At 43.8% G+C, this 27,343-nt stretch overlaps 1 protein-coding gene across 6 annotated transcripts in view; it reads left to right on the top strand.

Moving 5' to 3' along the window:
• JADE1 (jade family PHD finger 1) overlaps positions 1-27,343 on the top strand; it is a 65,748-nt gene that overhangs the window by 16,477 nt on the left and 21,928 nt on the right. For 5 of the 6 annotated variants that reach the window (XM_012472994.2, XM_012472993.2, XM_012472996.2 and 2 more), the window contains exons 2-6: positions 4,736-4,813; positions 16,504-16,589; positions 20,804-20,961; positions 23,384-23,571; positions 26,122-26,333. In XM_012472994.2, the coding sequence (XP_012328417.1) occupies positions 4,762-4,813; positions 16,504-16,589; positions 20,804-20,961; positions 23,384-23,571; positions 26,122-26,333 (696 nt within the window). In that variant the 5' untranslated portion in view covers positions 4,736-4,761. Of the gene's footprint in view, positions 1-4,735; positions 4,814-16,269; positions 16,409-16,503; positions 16,590-20,803; positions 20,962-23,383; positions 23,572-26,121; positions 26,334-27,343 lie in introns of those variants that run through there. The other variant, XM_064383879.1, reaches the window with a different exon arrangement.

The raw sequence follows: 27,343 nt of genomic DNA, 5'->3' as shown, positions 1-27,343 counted from the left end.
CCTCCCTCTATTTTTGTTGAATCCAGTTGAAGCAAAAATCCTGTTAAAATCAGTTTAGGGAAAATTCTTCACCTGGGTATCTGACCACTCTTTCCTATCTTATCCTGTCTTCTATAATAATACTATCAAATTAATTTCACCATAAACCCCTTATCCTTGATATTTCTGTTTAGTAATCTTCTATCCACTGGCCCCACCCTGCTTCTTGGTTTTAAATCTCCACCTCTGTTGGAATCTGAGTTGAGTTCAGTCTCCGTCCCCCACTGCAAGACCCCATCGCAGCGTTCCCTGTACCTACCACGATGGTCCCCCTTGAGTAAAATCTGCTTTACCATCTCTAGCAAGTGTTGTGAGTAATGTTTTTCAATGGTACTATTAAGGTAACAGCACACTGGAAAGCAAGGTGTAAAGTTCTAAAAGAGGAAGAAAGTTGAACTGAGTGGTACAGAGTATGTGTTTGGAGTTGGAGTGTTGGATGATGTTCATTGGCTTTGAACTGAGCCCCAGAAAAGAGGTGGGATTAGGATAGGTAGGGAGGAAGGAGCGACAGAAGCAGCATTAGCAGAGAATGAGAACTGAAAGAAAGCCTAGTGTTCAGGGAAGGGGCCTGGCCCAACCAATGCAAGCTCTGGGCTTTGCGGCTTGCTAGAACAGATGCCTGAGTAAAGTTGCAAGAAGTCAGGAAACATTTTGGCTGGACAGTTTGGATTTAGACCTATTTGTAGTATGGAATGGAGGGAGAGATCTGCATATGGTAGTTTGATGAGTTCGCCTCATGGGGTGTAATTAATTTGTTGTAGTAATAATTGGAAGTGGTAAGAAATCATAGTGTGGAGAAGAGGTGTTTAAAGCTTTCTAGGTACAAGTGGTTGAAGGACAAACCACGGGGCATACAGGAACTTCAAAGAGTCATAATATTATGAATCAATAAACCTTGGCAATTGGCTATAAGGTAAGAATGGATGTATACTAAGAAAAAAATGGGCAGAAAGTAATATTTTGAGTATGAATACGCTACCCAGAATAATACACTGTGTTATACATATGTTGGTAAATATGGTGCTCTGCCCCAAATGTGCTCCTTTTTCAGGAGTTCAAGACCAGCCTGATCCTTTTTCTGGCTACTTCCTCTTTGTTCTTCAGGACTCAGCTCAGTCTTATCAGCCTCCTCTGACTCTTACCCACCTCCTGTGTTCCTGTAGAACTCTGCATTTACCACTGCCAGGCACAAACAGTACTGAATTTCTCTTGCTTGTCTGTCTTCTCAACTAGCCCAGAAGCTCCATGAGGTCAGGGATAGTAATTTTCTTCCAGCACCTACTAGTATGTGAGATATTCAGATGTTTGTTGGCTGCATTATGTGCCATTATATCTTGCTGCTTTCTCTGGGGTGTTGTAAGTAGCCATTTTAATTGATTATTACTTATCCTACTACCATCTAGGTAGTAATTAGCCATTGCCCTAAGAGTCAGGAAAGGTGATGATGCAGATGCTGGCTTTTAGTGGGGCAGATGTTTGCAGTATACAACCACTGTATTGTATAGCTTAAAGATAGTAACTTGTATTTTGATTTTCTGATACAGTAAGTAATCCTGGGTGAGATAAATCAGCTTGATGTCAAGATGTAAGTACATTAGAGCCACAGAGGAGGAAATTCTGCCGAGCACTCACCCCCATTAGTGTGCCAAGTTCCCTGGAGAAGCAAATACGGCATTCTCAACCCTCATTACTCAAAATCTTCAGGGTGGATGAAAATGGATTTCATTAGAAGGAAAATACTATTTTTACTCTTTTTTTACTTGAATAATTTTGCTTAAGAGAGTATTTATGTGTGTTTAGGTGCATCATTCTATTTTGGCCAATGCTCGTGTTTTTTATTTAGTGACTGTTGAAGTGCTTTCTCGGGGAGTTGTGTTTGAAAGCTGAGAAGTAAGCATTTTGATTCAAAAAGATTCTTAACTTCTTTAAGATAGTCTATTTAGGTAAATTTAAGTTGTCTGAATCAATGAAGATGTTTTCTTATTTCTAGCTAGGAAGTGTTTTATGAGCTTTCTCAACCCTTCATTTCTCATAGCTCTCCCACCCTCTTACAAGGTCGCACATTTCATTATTCTTACTGTGTTGCATCACACTGTTACTTTTAAGGAATTCCTCTTCATTTAGTACATTTTTATTTTTATTTTATTTTTTTGAAACAGTCTCGCTCTCACACCCAGGCTGGAGCATGACCACAGCTCCCTGCAGCCTCGACCTTCCAGGCTTAGGTGATCCTCATGGCTCAGCCTCCTGAGTAGCTGGGACTACAGGTGTGTGCCACCACACCCTGCTAATTTTTTTTCTTTCTTTTTTTTTTTTTTTTAAATAGAGATGGGGGTCTCACCATGTTGCCCAGGCTGGTCTTGAACTCCTGATGTCAGGTGATCCACCTGTCTTGGCCTCCCAAAGTGCTGGGATTACAGGCGTGAGCCACCATGCTCGGCCACACCCAGCTAATTTTAAAAATTTTTTGTAGAGATAGGGGTCTCCTTATGTTGCTTAGTCTGGTCTCAATTCTTAGGTTCAAGCAGTCCTTCTGCCCCGGCCCCTCAAAGTGCTGGGATTACAGGTGTGAGACACCACGATCAGCCTAGTACCAGTTTTTTTTTTAATGCTGTTTTGTGATGTAGGCTTTGGGGAGCTGAAGCTGTTAGGAATGAGTAGTCTTCTGCCTTTCCCTTTTCCCTTTTCCGTCTTGCTGGATCCTGAGGGGAGCCAGAGGAACCTTCTCTAGAAGGCTGGAGAGCTTAGCTGTCTGCAGTTGGTGTTTTTGGCACACACACAGCAGTGAAGACAGTCCAATAGGGAGTGGGCCACAGGTGTTTCTTGGTCATGGAATCTGAGGGCTGGAGTGGGCTTACCCCAGGCCAAGTTGTATGATTGCCTGGTTGTAGGTGGTGAGTGGGGCTCTTGGAAAAGGGATGGGAGTGGCTTTTAGGACTTGACTATGCCTACAGCATGAAACCCCAGCTTCCAAAGTATGTCCATAACATAGCTCATGACCCATATTGATCAGGACCCATGTCCAGGCTTTCTCTTGGTACATTGTTTTAATGACTTTTAAAGAATCAATTGATAAAAACCCACAGACTTTAGCTGGGTGAGTTTCTCAGGAAGAAAATATAAAATATGGCTGAGTATGGTGATTCACGCCTGTAATCCCAGCGCTTTGGGAGGCCAAGGCGGGGTGATCATGAGGTCAGGAGTTCAAGACCAGCCTGACCAACATGGTGAAACCCCATCTGTACTAAAAATACAAAAATTAGCTAGGTGTAGTGGTGCATGCCTGTAATCCCAGGTACTCAGGAGGCTGAGACAGGAGAATCGCTAGATCCTGGGAGATGGAGGTTGCGGTGAGCTGAGATTGCACTACTGCACTCCAGCCTGGGCAACAGAGTGAGACTTCGTCTGAAAAAACAAAAGCTATATATATATATATGTAAAATATTGCAGTTATAGATTAGGGACCTGAATGGATGAATCGTGTAGATTGATTTTATAAGTGTAGTATATAAAAAACTTCATCTACTTTTTTAGGTTCAGTTTATGTGAGTCTGAATTAAAATGACAAAAGACACTGCAGGAGAAAATGCAAACTGATTTACTGATGCTGATATTTTTATGTGCGAAGTCGGGGTAAGGGGAGAGAAACTTTACCAAAAAGAAGTGAAAAACCCAAAAAGATGTCAGGTTAATTAGTAATTTTAATTTGGAAAAGGTTTTTGTATTTGTTCAGAGAGCTGTCCTGTGTGAATGTAATGGTGAGATCATCTGTGTAAGTTCATTGACTGGCCATTCTGTCTAAGCCCACTGCCTTCTTACCTAAAAGGCCTTTGTCTTGCTTGAGGGTAGTGCTAGAGTTCTGTTATCACCAGCTACCTGGGAGGAGTTGGCCAGGTGCCCTGGGTCTTTGTACAAACTGACTTCTTATTTTGGCTAGATTTGGTTGTATTTGTCCTGAAGGGAGTTGAGGTGAAGTGGAGTGGAAATAGTATTGGATTTGGAATTAGAATCTCCATTCCCAGAACATGACCTTGGGGAAGTTACTGCTTAACCTTTCTTGGCTTTAGTTTCTTAATGTGAAGGGGAGGGATCTGGATCAGAATTGTATAATGTCTATGGTCCCTTCCTGTTCCAGTTGTAAATTGTTGAGGGGTTGGAGGTGGCTAGAGGAGACATTTGCATTCCCATTACTCCATTTGTTTTGTTTCTTTTGGCTTTTAGGGTTGTTTTAGCAAAATTTGCCTGAGAAGCATAATTATGCCCAGTGCAGTGTAAATATTCACACATCCAGGCACAACCCCACCCCCCCGCACATGTACGCATAAAATATGAATCTGTCTGTAGTGAGGAAGCACAGTACAGTGTCCATTGCTGTGGATTTTTTTCTGCAGTGCTTGCTGCCAGTCAGCTAAAGACCCCTGGAGTAGTTATAGTAATAATGACACAGGAATATAGAAAGAGACCTGGCACCTTTGGGAGACCTACTGATACGTGACTTCTCTCCCCCTCCCCCTCCTTTTAAACCTGGTCTGTTAATGATTGCACCTAATTATGTATCTTTGGTCTTTTTACTGTTTACAATTCAAATGCTACTTAAAGCCTTTTGTTTGCTGTAAATCCTGGGCTGCTATCTGAAGCACAACTTGATGATTCTGTATTATCATCTTGGGTTAAGTGCTGTCTCATTGCTTTGCAGGCTGCCTGCTGTTTCCCGGGGAGATCATGAAACGAGGTCGCCTTCCCAGCAGCAGTGAGGATTCTGACGACAATGGCAGTAAGTCCTGCTTTGTTGTTCTTGGAGCCTACTAGGGTTTGGGTCAGAGTAAAAACATGATTTTTTAATGTAGTGCTTTAAATAGCTGAGGCCCTTTGCATATCAGGCAGGTCAGAGAAAGCCAAAGCCTGGAGAAACACACCTGAGTGTGATACTGCAGGTCTGTAACCAGATCTTACTGGGTAAGGTTGACTGCAGGCAAGCATTCCTGAGGCTTCCTGTTTGTTATCCTGGGAGGAATACTCCAGTTTCAAGAGTCACTGGTATGTCTAGTTTTCCTAAACATCATTTATGGTACTTCGCAGTTGCTCTTTATGAAAAGGGAACTTAATCAAAGCCAGGTAATCATTAACTGTTTCAACTGAATACAAGGAGAGATTGAAGACTGCGTAGTGTGATATGAAAATTATTAGGTACAGGTTCTTAATAGGTCGCAGGTCTCTGCTCTTCACTTAGTTTTAATGTGACTGTATTTAATACTATTGCTGTCTGTATCTCAGCTCTCTGGCAACTTCATATTTTCACAGTGCAGCTGAGAACCAGAAGTTAGTTGGCTTCCAGGCAGTCAAAATAAATATCACACAGTGTCTGTGTATTGAGAAGCTAACAGACTACTCAGAGAAGAGCTCCCCTCAGATAACAGGGAAATTTTGTACCTAGCACAGTGCCTTAGCTTTAACCCATTAGCTTATGTTTTATATTACAAATTAAACCCAGGCCACCTTGAAAGAATGCTTGCTGCACTATGTGATGGGAAAGGAGCTGGGCCTGCTTTCAAGGAACTGTTCTTTAGACATATGTAAGAACAGGTCTGATGTGAAAGTCATCAGGGCAGTAATAGAGATGTCTTTTTGATGCACTGTGGAAACAGTTACAGATGCAGATTTGGAGGAGGGGAAGGCAGGGAAACTTGTAGAGGAGATGAAGGTTTTATAGATCCTGAAGGATAAAATACTTTTTAGGCAAATAGCATTTTTAGTTATCTGTACTCTCTTAAGTTTTCAGCAAATTAAAAGCTGCACATTCAGTAAGCCAGGCTTTGCTGCTGTAGGGGCCCACCCTGTTCAGAAGACAGGACCAGGAACATGAAGAATAGAACTCAGTGTGTAGTATTTCGGTTGGGGCTTGGCACAGGCATGGGGCTATTGGGGAGTAGAATTGGCTGTTATGGGAGGGTGTCAGGTGTGAAGGGCTTGCGATGAGGCGCTCTAAGGAATTGGGAGTTTTAGGGCTGATTGCCGATGTTGGCAGCAGGAGAGAAGTGAACTATTTGAGAGCGGCTATAGGGGCTCCTGAGGGAAAGACTTTCCTCTTATTTCAGGAAAGGTATTGAAGGTCTGTTTCCAAGTGCAGGCAGGAAAAGCCACCTGTCTGAGCCTTTGGGATGATAACCTTCCAAACTTCTGAGACACTTGTCATTTCATAGCCCTCCCTACTTGTTTTCTAATGTTTATAGTTTCAGGCATTTTACTCCTTTTTTTTTTTTTTTGAGATGGAGTTTCACTCTTGTTACCCAGGCTGGAGTGCAATGGCACGATCTTGGCTCACTGCAACCTCCACCTCCTGGGTTCAAGCAGTTCTCCTGCCTCAGCCTCCTGAGTAGCTGGGACTACAGGCTGTGCCACCGTGCCCAGCTAATTTCTGTATTTTTAGTAGAGACGGGGTTTCACCATGTTGACCAGGATGGTCTTGATCTCCTGACCTCGTGATCCACCTGCCTCGGTCTCCCAAAGTGCTGGGATTACAGGAGTGAGCCACCATGCTCGGCCGGCATTTTACTCCTTGAGGCAAAAACATGCTTTGGAATTTCTTCTCTGCCCCTGTGTGGTACTTATCAAAGTGTCTTCCTGAGTTGTAAGTACTCCATAAATGCTATTTGCTTGAGTACATAATTTTGTCCTGCATTAATTTAAAAAAAAGTCTTGCTTTTCGGGTCAGAATTAGTCAGAAGACTGCTTGATGAATTACCTTCACATAAAGATAATGCCCAATAAAAGCTTAAGAGCCCTATTTAAATATTTTTCTTGACATTGTGTAACAGGTATATGTATGCTCACTCTGTTTGCTCTTGTCACTGCCTCCCTTCCTCCTTGGGAGAGCTGGGTTGGAAAAGTTTCTCCTGGATGTTCTCTCTTATTTAGAGCCTTCTCTAGTCTGGACCAGCATTGTCCCATAGGATACAAATGCCCTAATCTACTGCACGTGAGGAGCTGAATTTTAAACTTTTACTTAATTTTAAAGAAAAAATTTAAAGACATATGTGGCTAGTGTTCACCATATTGGACAGTGTAGTTCTGGACCCTGGCTTAGTTTACTCCCTCTCAGTTGTCCAGAGGCTCCTAGTAGCCCAGAAGGCCCCATATTAGTCAGCTCAGGATGCTGCAAAAAAGTACCATAGCCTGGGTAGTTTAACCCAACAGAAATTTGTTTTCTCACAATTCTGGAGGCTGGAAATCCAAGGTGTTGGCAGATGTGGTTTCTCCTGAGGCCTCTCATGGTTTGCAGATGGCCTTCTTCTCACCGTGTTCTCACTTGGCCTGTCCTCTGCACAGGCATCCCTGGTGTGCCTTGATGTGACTAAATTGGATTAGGGACCACACTAATAGCCTCATTTAACTTAATCACCCCTTTTAAGGCCCTGTCTCCAAATATAGTCACACTCTGAGATTGGGGGTTAGGGTTTCAAAATATGCATTTGGGGATGGAGGCTACAATTCAGCCCTTAAAAGCCCTAGAAGACCAAATATTCCATCTAAAATATATATGTTCAGGCCAGGCACGGTGGCTCATGACTGTAATCCCGACACTTAGGGAGGCTGAGCTGGGAGGATTGCTTGAGCCCAGGAATTGGAGACTAGCCTGGGCAACAAAGCGAGAACCCGTCTCTGTTAAAAATAAAAAATTCCACATAGAACTCTGGTTAGAAAGGAAGGAGGAAGAGAGTGTCCACAGACCCCACTAAAAGTGTGTCTGTCAAGTCACAAGTCTGTACGGGCCTCCGTCAAGAAGCTGGGGGTGGAGAATTAAGGTCAATATTTATAGGCTACCAAAGGGTTAGCCCAGGCTATGGAAATTTGGTAGTGTGGGAGAGGAATGGTAGTTGCTAGTAGAAGGTCAGCGGTCCTTTTGTCACACAGCTGGTTCAATGTAAAGTACATGTTGATGCTTCATGGCCATGCTATCTGTCCAGGCTCAATGATTTGATAATTATGGTGGATGATGGTAGTGGTAAACTAACAGTTCTCATTAAGAACCCCTGGAATGCCAGGCTTATAAAAAGTTACACATGCTCATTGCCATAGAACATACCCTTCTGAAGGCAGCCGGTTCACAGTGTAGACCTCTGCCACCAACCCACTCATTTGCATTGGCGTCTTCCTTTTGTATATAACTGGGTGGACTGCGTCAGGGGGCATGCCTTCTGTCCCTGCATTCAGGTCCACAAAATGAGTCCTACCTGGGTCAGCTCCCCATACCCTGCCTTCCTTTTGCCGGGCCTGTGCATTTGGAAAGTTCTGCTTACAAGAAGGACAGGGTATATGCAGTGGCCACACCTCAGCCTCTCCAGTCTGCAGGCCTGACAGAATTTTGGCAGTGGTTCCCAGCCCAGTGCAGACCATGTCCAAGTGGAGGTGGAGGGGAGGCAGCTGCAGACGTCAGCATGGGGCTGCAGCACCAGCCATAGCCATAGCTGGGACTTGCTGGCCTCTGGTCTGGAGCCCTTTGCCTTGTTTTCTGGCCTGGTTCAGAGGAATACCAGTATAGTATTTACAGCTGGGGACAGACAGGCATTTTTCTATGCCAGGTGCAAGTCCTTATCCAGCTGCAGTCATAGCTGAAACCTTTCTCCAGGTGCCCTGGAGACCCAGCCCTGCAGTTGGATGGAGTAATGGTGGGGTTTTTGTAGGCAGCGCCTGCAGTCGCTGGGCTCCAGGGACTGGGTGGCTCAGCCAGTCTCTGAAGTTACACATTGTGCCAGAGTGTGGCAAAGGGAAACAAGCCCTTAATTTTCTGCTTTCCAGCCCAGGATCCTGTCCTTAGGGATTTGGCAAATAGGGAATGGGGTTCACCAACTACTTTCAGTACAGTTGACCCTTAAGCAGCTCCCCCCAACCCTGCAAATCAAAATTCTATGTATAAGAACTACTAATAGCCTACCGTTGACCAGATGCCTTACTAATAATATAAACAAATCAACATATTTTATATGTTATATGTATTATATACTGTATTTTTACAATAAAGTAAGCTAGAGAAAATATTGAGAACATCATAAAAGAGAGGAAATATATACATATTAAAAATATCCTATTCAGTAAGTGAAAGTAGGTCATCATAAAGGTCTTTATGTTGAGTAAGTGGAAGAGGAGGAGGAGGAAAGGAAGGTGTTGGTCTTGCTGTGTTGGGGTGGCAGAGACAAAATTGTCATGTAAGTGAACCGGGCAGTTAAAACCTGTGTTGTTCAAGAGTCAACTGTATTTCTACAACCTAAAGGACATTTCATTTCATCTTTAATAAACCTGCAGAGGCTAAATTAAAACATCAAGTATCCTTGTTTTTAGCAGGAATTATTTATTTTTGGTTATCTAAGGCCAATAGTAGCTCTGATCAGCACTTTTATTTTTGAGACAGAGTTTTGTTCTTGTTGCCCAGCTGGAGTTCAATGGCACAATCTTGGCTCCCCACAACCTCTGCCTCCCAGGTTCAAGTGATTCTCCTGCCTCAGCCTTCTGAATAGCTGGGATTACAGGCATGCTCCACCATGCCAGGCTAATTTTTCGTATTTTAGGTCTCGAACTCCCAGCCTCAGGCAGTCTGCCTGCCTCGGCCTCCCAAAGTGTTGGGATTACAGTTGAGAGCCACTGCACCCAGTCTTTTGTTTTGAGACGGAGTCTCGCTCTGTCGCCCAGGCTTGAGTGCAGTGGCCTGATCTCTGCTCACTACAACCTCCACCTCCTAGGTTCAAGTGATTTTCCTGCCTCAACCTCCTGAGTATGACCAGCATCTTTATATATATACAGCAAATGGTGTTTTTGTTGGTTTTGGTTGTTTAAAATTTGGTGCCACTCAAAGGTCCAAAGGGAGATTGGTCCCATTCCTTCCTTCAAAAATAATGATAGAAGTGTGCTGACATGTTAAGATTTTCGTAAAGTTGTAGAGCAGGGCTTCTTGTTCTTGTCTGACTTCCTTAAATTTCAGAGATTTGTTGGCTTTCTGTGGGAAGAAGGCCTGGAGCCAGGCTCCATGTGGGTCCTCCCTGGTCTCCCTGTTTCTACACCTGAGCTAGGGTAGAAATGCTCTGTCTCCCCACCTATCAGACCCAGGCTCTGCCCCAGCACCTGTGATAAGGAATGGGCAGAAGGGAAGCAAACTGACATTTAAAATTAGTAATTTTCCCACTGCCTTGGACTTGGACCTCAGCAGAAATGGTAGGTAACTGTCAAATGTTTGTTTGTGTGTCAGTTGTTTGAAGGCCTAAGTGTATTTAAGTATGTTAAAACATTTCTAGGCCAGTTCTTTGAACGTATGTACGGTGCCTTTGTTTGGAAGTGGAAGTGAGTTGGGCTGTAAAGCTGGGCTATGCTGGGGTAAAAAACTATGGTAGGTACAGGGTCAGCCCCTGATCTAAACAGCAGTTACGTCAGATACTTATCTTCTATTATGCAGCTAAAGCAAATAATCAGTAACTAGATTAAATTTGCTTAATTTAAGACAAGAATTAACAGCATTGCTTTACTCTAATATAAGGCTAGCTTGGCTTTTAAATAACTCATAGGTGCGTTTGTCAGGTCTGTGCGCCCTTGCTGTGACACCAGACTACTGGACTCGATACTTGCCAGTTTTAAGCATCTTATTTTGTTAAGTGGTTTAACACCCCTAAAGACAGATACCAGCATATTATTTAGTGTCCAGAGCAATGACTAAGACAGGAGGACTGCTGTTTGATCAGTGGCAAGGTTCTTTTGTAGTTTGCATTTTGTTGTGCAGCAAACACTAATACTGCCATTCATTCTAATTTTTGAACCTTTCGTGCATGGCACAACATGACAAGCTTATCACACATCCACCAAATGTGGAAGAGGTGTGCAGTGTGTGTTAGATTTACACTTGAGGTTTTTCTTATTTTAGATCTAGGGCAAGACAGCATAGCTATTTTTAATATTTCAAATGGGGAGTGAGTGTTGGCGATGCCTGTATAATAGGACCAGAAAGAACGTTATGCCCGGGCAGAGTCCATGCTCATACTATGATCTATGAGCCTTTTATAACTTTATATTAACCGAAAGGATTCTGTTTTAATGAAAGTTGGGGTTATTAAAAACAAGACAAAATATTTTTCCCCATTCAGTCTTTCCCGTGTTTAACATGAGGTAATGTAATATAGATTTGTTCTTAACTGAACAGTGTATATGTCAAGAATTTAAAGTCATTTAAATTTGTCAGTAAAGTGAACTTAGCTAATAATTTTACCTTGTGAGTGGCAGTAAAATACTTTTAGACATTATTAGCAGATTTTTAGAGTTCCCAACTCCTTTCCTGAAAGCGAAAAGAAAGTAAAACAATTTTACTTGTCATATACTTAGATTACTTTGTCATTAAATATCAGCACTCTGGAAACAAACAAAATGCAGACTAACTCAGCATAATCTTACCACGAAGTTTTTAACAATAGCAAGCACACAGTTTTTAACAAATGCGTGGTGTTTTGCCGTAGCGTAAACCACTGACTTCTTTTTTTTTTGATATTTGAAATACTCTAATTTCTGCATTGACCCCACTGTCCTACCCCCAGTATTTTCCAGAAAGTGTTTATAATTTTTGTTTTAATTAAAAGGGAGTATTCATTATTTTGGTTTTAATAATATTCTGGTAGCTTACTGACCATCTGGGAAGTGTCTGGGAAGAGCTTGGCTGTAGAGAGAGGTGTTGGTGTAGCAATGTCAAAGACACTCCTTTGAGTCTCTAGCCTGTGGCTTTCCATGAATGTTTCTGTAGCTACAGGTGCATTCTAAGCAGGAAGCACTGGCTCAACAAATCTATCTGTAAATGTATTATTGCTTTATTTTCCTTGAGCTCAAAAGCATATCTTCTATTAGGTGAAACAGGAGTATATTCCTAGTACCTGCCACCTTCAGTTCATGGGTTACAGTGATGGTTAGAGCATGACTGAGGGTCCTCAACAATGACACTTAAAAAAAATTATCCACTTTTCAAAGAAATATTGAGAATCTGCTGTGTGCATAGCACTGACTGACTTAGCTATACTGTGTGTTGTAAATTCTGCATCTTAACACCAATGGCTCTTTATAGATTAACTTTTTGATATAATAAGAAAATGAGAAGGAATAGATCACCAACAACAAATACCTGCTTCTGGACTTTGGAAGGCAGAGCAGTTCCCTAGGGTTCACAGCCCACTCCCAGATTCTCACTTGGTTCAGCAGCACAGTCTAGGTTTTATACAGACCACTTGTGTAAAGTAAAATAGAATATTTTCCCCCCTTACTGTTAGTGGATGATATCTCAGTGACAAATGTTTAATAGCTTTATTGAGAAGTAATTGACATGCTTCTGCCTTGGCCTCCCAAAGCCTCTGAGCCTCATATATTTAAATTGTGTACTTTGATATGTTTTGACATGTTTATACCCATGAAATCACTGAAATCAAGATAATCCTTCCCATTTTTCTATAGTCTTCCACTGATCTAGTTTTTGTCACTATAGATTAGTTTACATTTTCAGAATTGTATGTAAAATGGAATAATACCACAGTATGCACTCTTTTTTTTTTTTTTTTTTTTGTCTGTCTTCTTTCACTCAGGAGAATTATTTCAGCATTCATTTGTGTTACCTGTATCAGTAGCTCATTCCTTTTTATTGCTGGGTAGTGTCCCATTGTATGGATATACCAGAGCTTATTCACAATCTGTTAGTGGATGTTTAGGTTGTTTCTGATTTTTGGCTTTAATAAATAAGCTGCTAAGAACATTCCTTTTGCCAGTGATAATTTAAATTTAGTTTCTTTACCAGTCTTTCCCTTTCTGCAAAGTGAGTTTAATAGGATTGATTTTGCTTTTCCTCTTTCTGTATTGTATCATCTATCAACACTAGGTAAATTAAAAGGAAAAGGAACAGACTACTTTTGAGTGGACTAGAGTTTCTCTTGGTTATTACTATTGGATACCAAATATGTAGCATCTTTGTGTATCTGTTTTTAAAAGCAAATGTGGCCTAGACAGCAATTTTCAGGATTTATTTATTTTTTTTAATTTTTGTTTTTTGAGACAGAGTCTCACTCTGTCACCAGGTGCCAGGCTGGAGTGCAGCGGTGTGATCTTGGCTCACTGCAACCTCTGCCTCCCGGGTTCAAGCAATTCTCCTGCCTCAGCCTCCCAAGTAGCTGGGAGTACAGGCGCGTGCCACCATGCCCAGCTAATTTTTGTATTTTAGTAGAGATGAGGTTTTACCATGTTGGCCAGGATGATCTCGATCTCTTGACCTCGTGATCCGCCTTCCTTGGCCTCCCAAAGTTCGGAGATTACAGGTGTGAGCCACTGTGCCCGGCCCAGTATTCAGGATTTATAAAAACAGTTATAGGAAAAACTTTCAAATGAGTGTCATTATTTGGGTTGTGTTCTATGCCAGCAAAACTGCAAGCTTCCTGGGAACCTTGGAAACTACTTGGGAGGGATCCTGACAGATCCTCAATAAGAGACAAGAGGGTCAGAAAACCTAAGAATGAACAAATTTGTTGTTTCTTATTTAACTCTGAAAGTATTTGACTCTTAAGACCCTCTTCTCTCCACTTCATGTTAATTTTTAAAGTATAGCAATGGAGTGATTCTCTAAATTTCTGGCTTTGTTCCTTATCATTTGTAACCTTTTCCATAGTAATTCAAAGCAGAGGAGGATCATCCCTTTTTGTTCTGCTTCTCTTCCCTTCCCCAAACTTTCTGGGAATTCCATCCAGACACTGCGTGTGCTATTCCTCGTCTCTTCTTTCAGGCTGTGGACCAGCTGGAGGATGGCCTCCAGGACCAGAGGCAGAAAGAGAGGCCTCTTGATAGACCCTAGGAGCCACCCAGCCACCTTAATCTCCACGTTCCTAACTTGGCTTCTGTCTTCCCTTTTTCTAGTAATAACCAGATTTAGAACTTCTGCAGGTTGGGTTTACCCCAGTGTGCCCAGAATATTTCTTTCAATGTGGGAGTGAAATATTCTTGTTCATTTAGAGTCTAAAGAGGCACACTTAGTATTTTTTGAAAGAATAATTTTCTAAAACATTACTCAAATGCCAAGGGGCCAACAGCAGGAGCTCCAGTTCTGCTGATTCTGCTGGCGGAACAGCAGTCAGTCAGTTGACCTAGTAATGAGCCTCAGAACTGGTGCTCAAGGGTAGTCCCGGCCTTATCTCTGTCAGGGAAGCATGGCAATCCCCTTTAGTCTTGGTCATTGCAAATCTGATGATAGGCTTATGTGCAGAATCTATTTCTTAAGGTCCCCAAGGTCTTAAGGCTGCTTTGATTGTCTGTCCGCGTCTCTGGATTCTGTAGAGATAAGAGCTTCCTGTTTGAGGGACAAATGATTTCACTGGCAGAATGGCAGTCAACCTTAAGCTTTTGGCTTTTATTTTTTCTGAATTTTGTTAATTTCTGGAAAATGAAACAGTATGTGTTCAGGAATGGGGTGATTATTAAAAATAGGAGATAGAGGTGAATGAAGTTGGACAGATACTACCTGTGGCTGTTAGGGCTCTTTCAGATCTCTGGCAGCAGTATGGCAACCACAAATGGAAGGTTTTTCACTTAAGTTGTCTTCGTAACAAATTAACAGGAGGCAGAGGCAGAGATGGAGTAGAGGTGCTGGAATTATTGGGAAGTTGAATTGACCCAGCCATTGGTTGTGTCCTGAATGAGAGGAGTCTAGGAAGACTCTTAGATTTCTGACGTCAAGTAGAAATGATGGTAATAGTCATTTTCAAAGTAGGGATGTAAGAGGCAGGGCAGGTTTGGTTTTTGTAATGCTGAGTTGACAGATCTAAGGTATACCTTAGGGTTGATGTCTAATGTGGAGGTGAAACTGGATCTGGAGCTTGGGAGGGAGGTTAGTCTGGGAATGTAGGTCTGGCAGGTTCCTCTGGGTGTGCTGGGTAAGACTGTGGACATGGTTGAGTGCTCCCTGGGGAGAACATTTGGAGCAAGAAAGGAGGAAAGAGTTCAGGAAAAACCCATGTTGGTGGGATACACGGAGAGGAGGAACCCACAGAGAGAAAAAGAATTGCCACTGAGGCTGAGAGAGTATTATTTCAGGCAGGATGGAGTTGTTGGTGCCGGAGAGGTGTCAGCAGAGAAGATCTCAGACTTGGCAGCAGTTCGGAGACCCTGTTAGGCAGCAGTCATGTACTGTGTTTTGGGGGAGGCCAGATGATAGGAGTAGAGCTCCTTTGGAAGAAAGTCAGAACAGAGCCAACTGGCATTTTCATGGTAAAGTGAAGCAGACAATTTTAAAGGTTATTTGGCCATTGGCCCCTTAGTCTTCGCTAAGTTTGTTTACCTACCGTCCTCCCCACTTAACGGCACTATCCTACCTACTTACTACATCATAGGCCTGAGGTTCTCTGTCTAGGGAATGCAAAGTTTTTATGCCTTTGGAGTCAAACCTTTTTTTAAAAAAAGTGTTAAAGCTTATTGAAAACTCAGTAAGATGTTTTTCTTTTTCTTTTTCTTTTTTTTGAGACAGTCTTGCTTTGTCTTCCAGGCTGGAGTGCAGTGACGTAATCTTGGCTCACTGCAGCCTTTGCCTCCTAGGTTCAAGCAGTTCTCTTGACTCGGCTTCCAGAGTAGCTGGGATTACAGGTGCCTGCTACCACACAAAGCTGATTTTTTTTTTTTTTTGAGACAGAGTTTCATTCTTGTCACCCAGGCTGGAGTGCAATGGTGTGATCTTGGCTCAACGCAACCTCCGGCTCCTGGGTTCAAGCAGTTCTCCTGCCTTAGCCTCCTGAGTAGCTGGGATTACAGGCACACACCACCATGCCTGGCTAATTTTTAGTAGAGTATTTAGTAGAACATTTTTAGTAGAGACAGGGTTTCTCCATGTTGATCAGGCTGGTCTTGAACTCCCAACCTGAAGTGATCCACCCGCCTCGGTCTCCCAAAGTGTTGGGATTACGGGCATGGGCCACTGGTGGCGCCTGGCATGAAGCTAATTTTTGTATTTTTAGTGGAGGTGGTGTTTCACCAAGTTGGCCAGCTGGTCTTGAACTCCTGACCTCAATTGATCCGCCTGGCTTGTCCTCCCAAAGTGCTGGGATTACAGGGGGAGCCACTGTACCTGGCCTGATGTTTTTCAATTTGTATTTACTGGCATGAGACTTTGAACCTCTTCACTGCAGGCTTATGGGTGTGGACTCAGACCTGCATTGTTGTTAAAGTCCTCTCTCCTGTTGGATGCAGTACTTGATATAGCGTCCCTGCACAGAATGAGCACATTAGGCCTGCTCATGAGAAATGAGAGTTAAATCAGTGATGGAAGTGGAGGAGTTCTGTGAGAGCCAAGAAGGCATCACAGGTGGTCTCATGGTACAGCACTGAGGTGAGCCTGGATGAGTTTGGGTAAGAAAACCCCTGAGAACACTCAGTGACCTGTGCAGTGTCTAATGGTTCTTATTTGGATATTTGTTTCTTTAGGCCTGTCAACGACTTGGTCCCAGAATTCCCGATCCCAGCACAGGAGAAGTTCCTGCTCCAGACATGAAGATCGAAAGCCTTCAGAGGTACTTCTTGAATGCTTTCCTGACCATGCATGAGTATATGCTGCCACATATACCTGGTTGAGTGGTGTCTCTTTGTGCAGTAATGGGCAAATTGTTCAAATCCTTGTGCCCCAGTTTCCAAATCTGTAAGATGGGGAGAACTCATAGGATTCTTGTGAGGATTAAGTGGGTTAATACACATAGGCTAATACATGCAAAGCATGTGAATAGTTGCTGGCACATAAAAAGTGCTCAGTAATGTTAGTTATTATTATTAACTATATTATTTTTTTCCTTTCCTGTTGCATCTTCGCTGGCTCCCAACAACTTTTCCTCTGGCCAGGAGATCAGTGGGTTTAGCTGCTGCCAAGTCACTGCCAGCCTCAAGTTAGTTTTAGCCATGAATTTGTGGCTTATTTGGCAACAACTCAATGTAACTCTGGGAGTTTTATTTTGGGGATTATGCTGAAGGCTTTCCCCCCTCTTTCTTAATTTGTTTCTCATCTTTTGTTTTCTTGTCTCCCTAACTTTTGTTATCTGTTTATCTAAAATTGCTTTTTGGTGCAATTTCTCTCTGCTGGTCTTTGTTTAGGGACCCTTATGAGGCCTGAGGTCTGTTTATTCTAAAAACCTTTAATAGGTTTTAAATCATTGAAGAAAAAGCATTTTACTTATCACAGTTTTCAAGTGAGAAGGTTATAGGAAGAGTTTCTTTGGTTGAATGCTTTGCTTTGTGCTGCTTCTTATGGATGACTTCAAAGACAGCCTCATCATGTAATGGCAATGCAGAGACAGATATTCCTCGGAGGAACTTCCCTGGCTCTAATAGGGAATGTCAGGAGGCTGTTCTGTCGTGGAGTGGAGGAGTTACTTGGTTGCGGAATAGCTTCTTCCATGAGGAAGTAGTTTACATCCTTTAGAATTGTGGAAAACCATCCCAGGAGGTACTTCAGCATTGATCAAATGTGCTTGGGAAGGCAGCCACTTCCTCCCTTTGCTTTATTTCAGGACTTTTTTTTTTTTGAGACGGAGTTTCGCCCTTGTTACTCAGGCTGGAGTGCAATGGCGCAATCTCGGTTCACCGCAACCTCAGCCTCCTGAGTACCTGGGATTACAGGCATGTGCCACCATGCCCAGCTAATTTTTTGTATTTTTAGTAGAGACGGGGTTTCACCATGTTGACCAGGATGGTCTCGATCTCTTGACCTCGTGATCCACCCGCCACGGCCTCCCAAAGGGCTGGGATTACAGGTGTGAGCCACCGTGCCTGGCCCTATTTCAGGCCTTTTTTCCCTTTGAACCTATAGTGCTTTCTTCCTTTTCTTTGCCCAGAGATACTCTCTGCTGCTTTCTTTTTTTCTTTTTTTTTTGAGATGGAGTCTCGCTCTGTCACCCAGGCTGGAGTACAGTGGTCTAATCCCGGCCCACTGCACCCTCTGTCTCCCAGGTTCAAGCGATTCTCCTGCCTTCACCTCCCAAGAAGCTGAGATTACAGGTGCATGCCACCACACCCGTCTAATTTTTTGTATTTTTAGTAGAAATGGGGTTTCACCATATTGGCCAGGCTGGTCTCAAACTCCTGACCTCATGATCCACCCGCCTTGGCTTCCCAAAGTGCTGGGATTATAGGCGTGAGCCACTGTGCCTGGCCCTGCTCTTTATTTCTTAATTCCTTGTGCTTTGTCCAGATCCCCCAACATACCTTTCTTTTTTTTTCTTTTGAGACAAAGTCTCTTTCTGTCACCTAGGCTGAAGTGTAGTGGCACAATCTCGGCTCACTGCAACCTCTGCCTCCCAGATTCAGGTGATTCCCATGCCTCAGCCTCTTGAGTAGCTGGGATTACAGGGGCGTGCCAACATCCCTGGCTAATTTTTGTATTTTTAGAAGAGACAGGCTTTGACCATGGTCAGGCTCATCTTGAACTTCTGACCTCAGGTGGTCCACCCGCCTCGGCCTCCCAAAGTGCTGGTATTACAGACGTGAGCCACCGTGCCTGGTCCCCAAAATACCTTTCTGATATTCATACCAAACTCCTGTTATTTCAGCACAGGAATACGTAGGGGACTGAGGAGCTGAGACCTGGTGTGACGAGGCCTGGCGCCTAGTGGTGTAGTTTGAAACCTGCTTCCAGCACTGACACCAAGCAGTGAGGAGGGAGGCCCAGCCCCGCGTTTTGGTCCAGAGGTTTTTCTCAACCCTGCGTCCAAACTGTATGTAGGGCACTGACATACTGTACAGAAACTCAGGAGTTGACGTCCATTTGAGGGCCTTTGTTTCAATTCTTGACTGAGTCTTTGAGCAAAGGAATAGCAGGCTGCCTTTTCTCATTTCATTGCTTGAGTTAGATTTTCTTTCTTTTTTGACAAACTCCTTTGTTTTTTATTTATACCACTTAGCTGGAATATGTTTTTACTTGATTGGCTTCTTGAAGGTATAGGCCCATCTTTTAGGTTTTAAAGTACTTTTCTCTTGGGGGCCAGGGAGTTGGTGTCCACTGGGCTGGACACCTGCTTCAGTGGCTCAGTGCTTGAAAAGAAGGCTCCTGGTATTACGTGTGATTTTTGTGGGAGGTGCATGGCCTAGTTCTTGCTTGTTAATAGGTCTTTAGAAATGAGGAGTGGCATACTGAGGAATAGTCCGTATTGAAAATGGCAGTCAGGAGAAATGGCCTTTTTATTCAGACACTGCCTCAGACTTTATTATGGTGAAGTTTATTAAAGTGATCACCAGCCTGAAAAGCCACCAGGAAAAACAAATATGGACCTATTAGCAGGCGTATGTTGTGAACTGTGCTTAGCAGCACAAGAAAGAACTCCCTGTCCTGAGAAAAGAGAGTTCAGCATTGTGACTTGTGTAAACAGACAGGGCAGCTTACAGATGCAAGCTTGCTCCATGCCAGATACAACTTTGGGCTGGTCCTGATGCCAAGGTCAGAGCTTTCTTATGCAGCCTTAGACACGAGTGGGCCAAGGCCAAGGCTTGAGAGGGAGCCAGCTGTGCAGCCTTGCCTGGGAGATGGTGTTGTGCTCCGCCCCAGGGGCAGCCCTCACTGACCTAAGATTAATGCCACAGGCCGAGAAGTCTGCAGTGGCAGAGGCACTGGGAGGGCTGCCTTTCCTGTGATTTCCTTCATTTGGCCTGTGATAAGGAATTGAGTAACTCTCTTGGTAGAGGGGCACTGTTGTCTGCTTGTTTATGGCAGAGTTGGGAGAGGGTAGTTACTTTCTCTATTTCCTTTTCCCACAAATAACTCTTCCAAGGTAGAAGTTACCTCAGGTGAAGGTGTGCAAACAAATGTTCTTTGCAGGCCCGTCAATCCAGTGGCCTGTGGTTGCTTGTCTTCCAGATTTTTCTAGGCCAACCTGGACCTTGACCTTACCAGCTAACATACCATAAACCCTGGTGCCCTGGAGTCAGGGCCTGGGTGGGGGGCAGTCTGATTATAGAAGATGAGTCCCTGGCCAGGCACAGTGGCTCACACCTGTAACTCTAGCACTTTGGGAGGCAAAGGCCAGTGGATCATTTGAGGTCAGGAGTTTGAGACCAGCCTGGCCAACATGGGGGAACCCTGTTTCTACTAAAAACACAAAAATTAGCCAGGCGTGGTGGCATATGCCTGTAATCCCAGCTACTCGGAGGCTGGGAGGCAGGAGGATAGCTTGAACCCGGGAGGCGGAGGTTGCAGTGAGCTGAGATCATGTCACTGCACTCCAGCCTGGGCGACACAGCAAGAAGACTCTGTTTCAAAAAAATAAAAGAAAGGAGATGAGTCCTTGGCGGTTCTGGATTTTGGCTTGAAGTTATTACTTGGTTAGTGGAGTTATATTTATTTCTAGAGCACCCTTGAGTGCAATATTTCCCTTTAGAGATTTCCAGGTGCATGTTTTCGGTAGCCCTTTTGGTAAAAAAAAAAAAAAAAAAAAATTCCCATCAGTTTGTTCATCTCAGTGTCATGTAGGCAGACCACAAGTTTTTTTGTTGTTTTTGTTGACGTCGTTGTGGACACTGTGTGGATTGAGGGAGTGAGAAGGCAGCATTCCATTAGCACTGCCACCCCATGCCTGAGTGAGGTAAAAGGCGTGTCAGGCAAAGGTCTTCTGTAATAGGTCAGGTTTGTTCTATGTTGATACAGTGACCTTGTTACACGGCAGCTCCATGGTTACATTGCAGCTGCCAGCACTCTGAATAAGAATGCAAATATCAAATGTCAGTGTCCCTTTCTCTTCTTTTCCAGGTGTTTAGAACAGACCTGATCACTGCCATGAAGTTGCATGACTCCTACCAGCTGAACCCAGATGAGTACTATGTGTTGGCAGATCCTTGGAGACAGGAATGGGAGAAAGGGGTCCAGGTGCCTGTGAGCCCAGGGACCATCCCTCAGCCTGTGGCCAGGTAGAGATGCCCTGAGGACAAAAGCCTCTCCACCCACCATTGCCCTTCTTCCCTGACAGTAGCCATCTGAGAAGAGACAATTTCTGAGACAATTGAGAGACAGTTTCTGACAGTTTAGCAATAAAATATCGTGAGGCCTCGAGTGGAAATGGAAGTGCAGAAGCAACACACTTCAGGCATACAGGGTAGTGGTTTTGAGGGCCATGAGCCTCCAAACTTGTGGGAAGGCAGGGGAGGTGCTGCTGTCTTAGGAAGGCAAATTCCAAGACATCCTGGGAAATGATGGACTCGGGGAGGAACATTTGGGTGTTCACACATCTGGACCCTCTTTTCCTGTCTTCCATGTTCACTCTGGAGAGCAGCTCTCCCGGAGTGAAGCGTCTGTCTTTCTTGGGAACTGTCACGGCAGCTGCTCCACCTACTGCGGTTGCCTCCACCTTTGGAGGAGGACAGGTGTGAGGAGACCTGCCAGTTAGGGTTTGTGGAGAGGGGATTTTTGGAGGGATTTATTTAGACTGTTCACATGTTCTCAGGGTGTGTTCTCTGGATTTACTGACTTATCTTTAAAGATCCCTCAGGGTCAAGTCCTCGCCGACTCTCCTCACAGCCAGGTTGCAGCTGGTTTACTCATTTCCTCGCTGCCGGCTCCATGCCACCTGGAGAGTCCTTTTAGAAGGGAGGATTGAGTGCCCTGTGCTCAGCTGGCACCTGGCTTCTCCACCATCATCAGTGGGCTGCTGCTTTGCGAAATAGTGTCTTTCTCCACGCCGAGTCTTGACTGGATTGTGCTTCCTGGTTTTCACCCACTTTGTGTCTCTCTTTTTGGGCACTTAAAATGATTGAATTTGAGTTGTCATTTTGGGTTCTCTGGGGAGTCTATCCAATGGTGGCAAATGCCCCTGTCTTACTCAGGCTTAGTGACCAATCAGGAGTGGCAGGATGACCCCCACAGATGAGAGTCTGGGCCTGTGGAATAGATTGGTCACTGAGCCTTGCAGGGGGTGGGGCAGACCATATATCTGCCTCAGAGTCTGTCTCTGAGATGCAACACCACTCGATTCAGCACTGGCAGCCCCAGTCCAGGAGTACTTGCTGAATGCTTCGCTTTCAGTGGGGACCCCAGGACAGAAGTGAGCATTAATAAAGCTTGTGGAGGTTTTCAGTTGGATCCCTGCTCTTGGTTGAGTAGGAGAAATAAATCCCATCAGTTTGTTCATCTCAGTGTCATGTAGATAAAATCACTCCTGTAATTCTAAGGCTGATGAAGGTACTCTGACAGACTCTGGGCAGCCTGTTGACAGTAATTTAAACTGTGGAAACACAGATGTGGAGGGACTTTGTGGAGCCTTGGGCCTGTGATTAGGAAGACGGCCTTTTTTGGTTGCAAGTTGGGAATGATTTTCTCATCTTGTGCGTGCTCTCTTATTTTGAGTGGGGTGAGTTTGAAAACACCTCTCCAGGTGGTAAAGGTTGGGAGGGTATGTGGCAGTACCAGGAGGGGAGGAAACTTGTGCTTTTGTTCCTGAGATCATAGGTATATGTTGAGATTGTCCCTTTCTTGGCTGGGACTCTGATTCTTAGATTTGTTGGCAATCGCCAAGGCCTAATTTCCTTTTTGTTTGTTTTTGAGACAGTCTTACTCTGTCGCCCAGGCTGGAGTGCCGTGGTACAATCTCGGCTCACTGCAACCTCCGCCTCCATGGTTCAAGCGATTCTCCTGCCTCAGCCACTTGAATAGCTGGGACTACAGGCGTGTGCCACCACACTTGTCTAATTTTTGTATTTTTAGTAGAGACGGGGTTTCACTGTGTTTGCCAGGCTGGTCTTGAACTCCTGACGTCAAATGATCTGCCTGTCTTGGCCTTCCAAAGTGCTGGGATTACAGGCTTGAGCCAGCGTGCCTGGCCCAAGGCCTAATTTTCTTTTCCCTCTCTCCATCTTCTTTTGTGAGGTGTGAGGGTTGGTGGGTATCTCCCTCTGGTTCTCAGAGTCTGTTGTGCATGCCCTGCCTGTGTGGTGCCCTGGTTCTGATGGCCTCCAGCAGGGATGGGCAGGTCTGGTTAATGGAAAATGATTTAATGACTAACTTTTGAAACATAGGGATCAGTGGTGTTGGCTGCAGGCCAGAGTGGTCAGAGGTGGTGGGCAGGACACAGCAGGGTCCTGGGAAACAGATTTCGAAGGCTTCTGCAGTGTTTTCATTTGTATCTATTTCTTGTTTGCAGGCTTTAACAACTTCTTGTTAAGGTTTTATTAGCAGTGACATTCAGGTTTTCAGCTTTTGTTCTTAATAAACCTGGTGATGACCTGGGGCTCTGAGGGTTGGAGGAGGAAGTGACACCTGTGGCCCTGTGGTACACTTCATTCTCTGTGGCTGAAAGGGTAACCTGGCTGCCTTTTTATTATTATTATTATTATCCAGGGTTGTGTCTGAAGAGAAATCCCTCATGTTCATCAGGCCCAAGAAGTACATCGTGTCATCAGGCTCTGAGCCTCCTGAGTTGGGCTATGTGGACATCCGGACGCTGGCTGACAATGTGTGTCGCTATGACCTCAATGACATGGATGCTGCATGGCTGGAACTGACCAATGAAGAATTTAAGGAGATGGGTGAGAGATCGTGTATTACATTATTTTATTAATCAGTGATGAATGGAGATGTATTTTAGGCAGGTAGGTTAGTGGCAAAAAGCTCCTCATTGCCAGGTGAAGGCAGCTGCATCACAGTTTCAGTCAGAGAATCGCAGCCCTGCCTTAGAATTCAGGCTGTTTGACTGTGTCAGATGTGTTGAGATGGATTCAGAGTGGAAGCAGGACTCCTCGACTTAGGCACCAGGGATTCCCATCCCTGTTCTGATCTAACTCCCTCATTCACTTACCTTAAGGAAGCTGAAATCCAGGGAAATTAAGTGACAAAAGGTCATGGTCCACAGTTACCTGCTCTAGTATTTTTTTCCTATGATGCCATCCGGATTCCTTCTTTAGCCATGGCTTGCTGCTTCTGTAAATGAACACTATTCCAGACATGCTCCCCATTTCCAAGCACATCACTTGTGTTTTAACTTCAGCGATTTTCCTTACATCGTGCTCCGAACCTGGAGTGCTTTTTCCTTCCTGTTTATCTCTGTCCTGGCTTTCCTTCAGCGAAGCCTCATGTTAGCTGAATGCCCAGCCCTTCTCCACCTCTTTCTGCAAGCTCATTTTAGTGTGGGTAGAGGTTGGAGCTTCCGTACATCATGTACTTGCATCTCATGGTGTTGAGACGGGGATGGCGTGTAGGTCTCATCTCACATGCCAGCCCTGATTGCTAAGGGTTGCCTTGAGGATCTTGATGAACAAGACAGTGGAGTCAAGTCTGGGGTCAGTGTGAAAAACTATGAGGATTAATTAGCTTTTGTGCTGTAGGTATAGGGTGCGGAAGTGGTGGAAGGGGCTGTGTATTATAATCAAGGACATAGTAAATAATCACAGGATCTTTGGTGGTGGTAGATTTCACAGCCTTGAAGGGCAAAGACCTTTTCTTTTGGGTCTTTCCAGGGAGCCTAGCATAGGGTATGGCTTACAATAGATGCTTGTCCTGCTATTAGGCTTACCAGTCTGTTGAATGGGAGTGATAGTGTAGACTGAGCTGAGCATGTGGTTGTTTTCTACTTACTTGGTTACTCAGGTGTTTTTATAGACAGAACAGATTTCCTTTTTGGTTCTGCTTCAGGGATTAATGGCCAAAACATTAGCAGGCCACAAGGTGGTTTTATGGCATATGTTCAGGAGTTCTCAGAGATCTCTTGGAACTGAATACTAAATTTTAGCTTCAGAGATGATACAGTTTCTGCTTTGTTGTAAGCACAACATAATAAAGACCAGTGGAATACACTTGACTGGAATCTAGGTGTCCTGTGCGAAGTCAGAGGACTCAGCCCAAAGACTCTTGGCATTTATTAATGGTTTAAATAATAAGAATTGGGCTAATACATATTTGAAGATACTGTTATAACGGAACACATTCTGAAAGATGTTCGTCTTAGCTGTTTTTTGTTTTATTTATTTATTTATTAGATGAAGTCTCTCTCTGTGGCCCAGGCTAGATTACGGTGGTGCAATCTTGGCTCACTGCAACCTCCACCTCCTGAGTTCAAGCAATTCTCTTTCTCGGCCTGCCAAGTAGCTGGGATTATTGGCACCCGCCACCATGCTTGGCTAATTTTTGTGTTTTTAGTAGACAGGATTTTGCCACGTTAGCCAGGCTGGTCTTGAACTCCTGACTTCAAATGATCTGCCTGCCTCGGCCTCCCAAAGTGCTGGGATTACAGGCGTGAGCCACTGTACCTGGTGTTTCATTATTTTTTGCATTTGGTTAACTATATTTTTCAACTTTGTAGAAGTCAGAGGGTGAGCAGGGATAAACCATTTAAAAATATTAGAGTGCCCAAAGAGAAATCTGTTTTCAGAGAACTGTTTTACCTACCAAGAAAGGCAAAATTTAAAAAAAACCACTCAAACCATTATATGAGGTCATGGTTTTGAAGTCATTTACATGTTAGTTGTTACATGTAAAGAGTGTAATGAAATGACTTATTCGACAGTATATGTATTTAATATCCTTGAATTCTTTTAAGATTTACTTTTTGCTTTTCCACTTACTATACTTCATCCTCACTACCTGACCATAAGGAACATACAGTTTCTTGGAAGACTCCTTTGAAGATTGTTTCTTAGAAGAATCTGATAAGCATTTAATACAAAATTTTGGGGCACTCAGGGATGGATGAATCAATGGGTTGATTGATTGATATGATACAGGGTCTTGTGTCACTCAGGCTGGATCACAGTGGCACAGTCATGGCTCTCTATAGCCCCAAACTCCTGGGCTCAAGCAATCCTTCCCCCGCAGGCTCTTGAGTGATTGGGACTATAGGTGTATGCCACCACAGCTGGGTAATTTTCATATTTTTTGTAGAGATGGGGTTCCACTATGTTGCCCAGGCTGACCTTGAGCTAGACTCAGGTGTGAGCCATTATGCCTGGCTAGTGATGGATTTATTTATAATATTATTTATTCATTTAAATTATTTTTAAGTATACATAAACCAATACTATTTTATTGTAATATTTATTAACATGGATTTATTAAAATGGGTTTTGTGGCATTTTTAACTTCAGGAATGCCTGAACTAGATGAATACACCATGGAAAGGGTCCTAGAGGAGTTTGAGCAGCGATGTTATGACAATATGAATCACGCCATAGAGACTGAGGAAGGCCTGGGGATCGAATATGATGAAGATGTTGTCTGTGATGTCTGCCAGTCTCCTGATGGTGAGGACGGCAATGAGATGGTGTTCTGTGATAAATGCAACATCTGTGTGCACCAGGTATGTGGGGCAGGGAGGCCAGAAAGAAGAAACCTGGGGCACGAGCCTGTCTGCTGTGAGAGTGTGTGCCTGGAGTCCAGGATTCTTTCAATGGGGTCCATTTTTCTACGATTTAAAGAAATGTGCCCCGTAGATTTCTTTTTCCCTGATAGATTCTTATGGTGATTGAACTATATCCTCTGCTTTTGCAGCCAGAAGGATAGCATGCATCCACTGTGGAAATTGTCTTTCTTCCCATAGTGTTTTATTCTTATCCACAAAAGTCAAGTTTACTTAAAAAGAATGTATGAGCCCCCTATGTCCTACTGTAACACCTAAGTTTAGGTATTAAGAACACCGAGAAAACAAACCTTTAAAAAGGTGGTTAGTGTGTTGTATTAGTTTTTTACAGCTGCCCTGTGTAACAAACAAATTACAATAGACTGTGTGTGCTTCAAACAACAAAAATGTATTGTCTTGCCATTCTGGAGGCTAGAAGTCCAGAATTGAGGTATTGGCAGTGCTGGGCTTCTCCGAAACATGCAGGAGAAGCCCAGCCTCTTCATAGCTTGCCTCTTCATAGTTTATGGTGGTTTGCAGCCTCTTCATAGCTTATGGTGGTTTGCAGCAATCTTGGGCGTTCTTTGGCTTGCGGATGCCTTCATCATCATGTGCGTTCTCCCTGTGTCTCTGTCTTTACATGGTGGTCTTCTTAGAAGGACACCAGTCCTATTGGATTAGGGACCCAATCCTAATTCAGAGTGAGCTCTCTTAAATAATTAATCTGCAACGACTATCTCTAAAGAAGGTCACATTTTGAGATATTGGGGTTAAGACTTTAGCATGTCTTTTAGTAGACACAATTCGCCTGTCATATTTGTGAGCATGTGTTAGGGTATAAGCTGAGCTGTTAAGGGAGAGGAAAGCAGCCCTTTTTCTTGAAGGTGATTTCCTGTCTTAAAAAACAGGGCAGTAGGTTTTGGTGATTGCTTGCTAAGATCCACAGAAAGCTAAACTCTTAGATTTCAGGA

This window comes from Aotus nancymaae, unplaced genomic scaffold, assembly GCF_030222135.1.
Source record: "Aotus nancymaae isolate 86718 unplaced genomic scaffold, 86718_ANA_hifiasm-v0.15.2.pri h1tg000033l, whole genome shotgun sequence".
Lineage (NCBI taxonomy): Eukaryota > Metazoa > Chordata > Mammalia > Primates > Aotidae > Aotus > Aotus nancymaae.
This window is presented reverse-complemented; position numbering and strand designations above follow the sequence as displayed.